Here is a 4,200-nt window from a genome sequence, read left to right on the forward strand (position 1 = left end):
CTTTGTATGTCATTAAATAGTAGCTGTTTTTTGCATTTATCATTGAGAGTTTGATGTTTGTTTTCCCATAAGAAAAATGCATGAGATTTCTTTGATAATGTAAAATGACAGAAGCCAGTTAATTTGATCATAGTTTTGAGGTAGACTAGAGTGTGATCTGGTTAAACAACTGTTTTCATGCTTTATCTGGGTTCTCTGCTTCTTGATAAAACTAAACACTTATTTGTATGTGTTTGAATACACAGGAGACTGATGTGCAAAAACTACAGGACAAACTGAATAGTGGTCACATAGAAGAAGTCATTGTACAGGTAAAGCAGGGAAATTTAAGGTTGGGTACAAAAAGAAGCAGTGGTTTTCACTATTCCTTTGGCTGAGCTTCTGTTCAGAAAATTGTCCGTTTTCCATATCTTCCTTTGCTGCAAAACAAAGAAACAAACAGAAAAGAAAATTTAAAAAATCTGAAAATGAATTTGCATGTAGTGATTGGGTTGAGCATTCTAAAACCTAACACAATTAACGAGCATTTACTGTATTATGCTTACATCTATACCGTGTATAGCTACATTGCTTCTTACAGAGTCTAAATCAGTGGAAAGGGCAGAAGATGATTGAATGATATTGTGGGATAATCCAGATAGATTGGAAAATGTCAAGAAGTTGTCACTGGGAATGAGTAGTTGAACAGACTGTCTGTTTGGGTATTTGGAAGTGATCTAGTGTTTTTTAAAAACAAAAACCAAAACCCCCAAAACACACAGTTCCTGTTGGTATTTATAGATTGAATTTATAGTAGTCCCTGACCATGATAGGTAGTGACATCACCAAGATAATGAACTGAAATAGAGGTAATTTAATACTTTGTCAGCTGTATAGAATTTTAAGGATTTGCCTATGATATTTATTAACAGGCTGAAAATGAGCTTTCCCTGGCAAGAAAAATGATACAGTGGAAACCATGGGAGCCTCTAGTTGAAGAACCTCCTTCTGACCAGTGGAGATGGCCAATATAATTTTCAAAATGGTGTAACCTCTTGCAAGTCAAAAAAGGTTAATTATTAATCCATTGTTACTGACAGTTGTCTTTAAATTAAAGATGATAACTTAATTAAAACATGTTTTGTTCTAATGTCCACTTATATTTAGCAATCTAAAGACTGCTTCCAATTTCTTGCAGAAATGGTTTTAAGAAGATTCTTTTCAGGTCTTGTGCAACCTTTGGTTTATTTCCTTTTGTAATTTATTATTAACAGGGTATTTGTGCCTCATTATGAGTTATTTTTATAATCTGTATTTGTGTGTTAACAAATACAAATCCTGTAGGCCATTTGAAATCAAATCAAAGTTGTAGAGAAGTATGATCCCACCCTTCTCCTCTCACCTTTGGTTGTGTATGTTTGCCAGCCACTGCCAGTGTCTTTATGACCATGCAAACACCGAGATTAGGGGTCTGATGTAGTGAAAACTAGGCTTACAAAAAATAACAGGATTTTTAGATTTCAGCTGAATCATTTTGCTGCTCCCATAAAAACTAATTCTGGCTCAGAGGAGGCACTGTGAAGACCCAAGATTGGAGGGGTGAGGAGAAGACTACCCCTTAAGGTGACAGCCAGGAGCAGGTTTCTTGGTTAGCAGGTAGGTTACGATCCTTAGCACACATGGCACAGACTTCAGTACTGGGGCCTTACAAAGGCTTTGTATATAAAAGTGTATTTTCTAGATTTATTTGTGTATTGGTGATTCTGACCTTGAATATTACTCAGTAACAGGAAAAGAATAGTGTATCTTTCTTGACACATCTGGTTAGGTTCTTTCAGATGTTTAAATGGGAGCAGTGCCTGCCTCTTCTGAAAGAGTTCTGCCTCTTTTTGTTTACAGATTCGTGCTTATAAGCCCCAATTAAAATATCCAAACAATCTAAGGATACTGTGTGAGTTTGCCTTTACTCACATTTTTTCAGTACCATTAATAAAAGTTCTTGCAAGTTTAAAGATAAGAATATAGCTCCAGTTTGTTAAATGTGTATGATAGTGTCACTGCACTTCATTACATTACATATTTTGTCATAGCTGGTTTTCATAGTCATTAGGCCTATAAGTTTTCCTATGACATCATTATTATTAATGATGAGTGACATTTTTATATAATACTTCATACAATCAAAGTATTAGTGGAGTAGGACAAAAGAGAACAGCTAGTGTATTGACTCTGGCAACCATTTTTACTATATTCTTTTAGCATTGTTTTTTTCAACTATTATTACTGTAATTACAGAAATACAGTATATTTTGTGAATTGAAAAAGTGGAAAATATTTCACTTTGGTTGGTTTTGAAGGCTTTTTCAGTCTTGAAGAAGGTAGAAGCTGGTCTCTTCTGAGATAAAACCACTAGGTGGCATTCCAGAAGAGAACTTTGCTAAAGTTAAATACAGTTTTCACATGAGAAGTATTAAAGGATTAGAATGAGCTTGAATGAGCTTGAACTATGTCAGATGAGAAACAGAGATGAATGGTTTTAGGTAATAAGTATTGAGCTGATGTGAAAGGAAGCAAACCAAAAAATAAACAAAACCCCCTGAAGGCTGATGTGAATGATACTGGCATCCAATTCTTGAGGGGGGAGGAAAAAGTTGCCAGAATATGATGACATGTATTGGAATTCTTTGTGCTCTTTCGTAACTGAGACATTAGCTGAACTCTCTTTTTGCTCAGTTATTTTCTCCACTTCTAAAGCTGTATTTGTCGTGTGACTTAGAACAGCTCTCCAGTAAGCTCATGAGTTGTGTTGCAGGGGAGAGGAAGGCTCCTTGCTGCTGAAATTTGATGGTTTTTTAAAACTGTTTCACTGATCAAAAGCGTACTCGCATCTTTTCCGTTTCACAAATGCACAAATACATCCTCGGTATAGACCCTAATATAAGTTGTTTACTACCCTGAGGGGATTTTCTCCTACAGCTGTATTTCCTAATTTATATTCTCAGTGATTTTTCTGGTCTATAAGTGTTTCACATGACTCAAAATAGGATCATTTTCTAAATCTTTCTATCCAAAACACTGGATTAGATGTCACAAATGCTTTAATTTAGGAATCAATTAACTTCACTCTTAAAAAGGTTCTACTGAAGCCAACTCAAGGAATCATTAATAAGGTTTTTCAGCTTTCTGAGCTTTTTATCAAATTCTCAGAACGTATTATATTTTCATTATTTTATGATAAGTTAAATTTAGTTGCATTATGTTAGCATAAATTTATCTGTGCTACATAAGATGAATAAATTCATTAGTATTATGTTGTAGCATCAACTTTAAATAGCAGTTATTGAGAACAAAGGGAGGAAAGAAAATGGATTGCAATTTTGAGATGTAATGGTGCATGCCTTTTGTCCAGCATTGTGTAGTTGACTTCATCCTTGTTCCTGGCTAATTTAAAAATACATCTGTGCTAAGAAGCGAAACAGTAATTTTTACCTTGCTATTAACTCTGTAATTATATAGCTGATATTTAAATCCACACTGTAGCAACAAAACTATTTTATAGGCAAGAGAGAACCTATATTAGGAGTACTATATTGCAAGTAAATTATTTTAAGATGAATATGCTAGCAAGGCATAATTTGGAGACAGGCTGTAATGATTGTGCTTGATTTTTCTCCATTAACTATGTAGGAAATGCATGATGATGCAAAAGATTTTACCATTATCTGCTGTAATATGGTAAGGTAAATCACTGCAAGCCTTAGAGTTAACAAACTTTAGATCTTTAAAACACTTTGAGATCATCTGATTTAAGTCATTATTGGAGTGAAAATCACCCTGTCTGCAAGGATGGGACGTAACAGAGACAGAGCCTGGTAAACCAGAAAAACAGCAGCAGTACTGAGGTTTTTGTTATTCCTAACATGCTCTCTGTGCTGGTGCTGTCTGTGCTGCTTAACGTGTTTTGTTTGGAACAGGACACCCATTTTAATCTGTGACATAATTTCTGATTGTGTTCAAAGGGAGATGAAAGCTACTTATTTTTTTATTTACAGCATCTGTGCTATTTCATTAGAAAAAAATGAAAAATCATCTTGCAAACTGAAAATGAGATTGAATGTTTAATCAAGCTGACTATATAACAGTGACAGTGACATAAAATAATCTAGTATCTTTCTATAAGAGTTAATGTTGGTCCTATTCTACCCTGAGTCCAGGTTTTAG

The 4,200-nt window shown here is 34.5% G+C and overlaps 1 protein-coding gene across 1 annotated transcript; it reads left to right on the top strand.

The window, feature by feature from the left end:
* Positions 1–227: 227 nt before the first annotated feature.
* NDUFA5 (NADH:ubiquinone oxidoreductase subunit A5) lies at positions 228–1,105 on the top strand. Its single transcript, XM_010175186.1, has 2 exons — positions 228–311; positions 912–1,105. Exons 1-2 carry the CDS (start codon positions 228–230, stop codon positions 1,011–1,013), a joined length of 186 nt encoding a protein of 61 aa, XP_010173488.1. The 3' UTR covers positions 1,014–1,105.
* Positions 1,106–4,200: the final 3,095 nt, after the last annotated feature.

The sequence above is a fragment of the Antrostomus carolinensis genome, unplaced genomic scaffold (genome assembly GCF_000700745.2).
Source record: "Antrostomus carolinensis isolate BGI_N321 unplaced genomic scaffold, ASM70074v2 Scaffold55219, whole genome shotgun sequence".
Taxonomy (NCBI): Eukaryota; Metazoa; Chordata; class Aves; order Caprimulgiformes; family Caprimulgidae; genus Antrostomus; species Antrostomus carolinensis.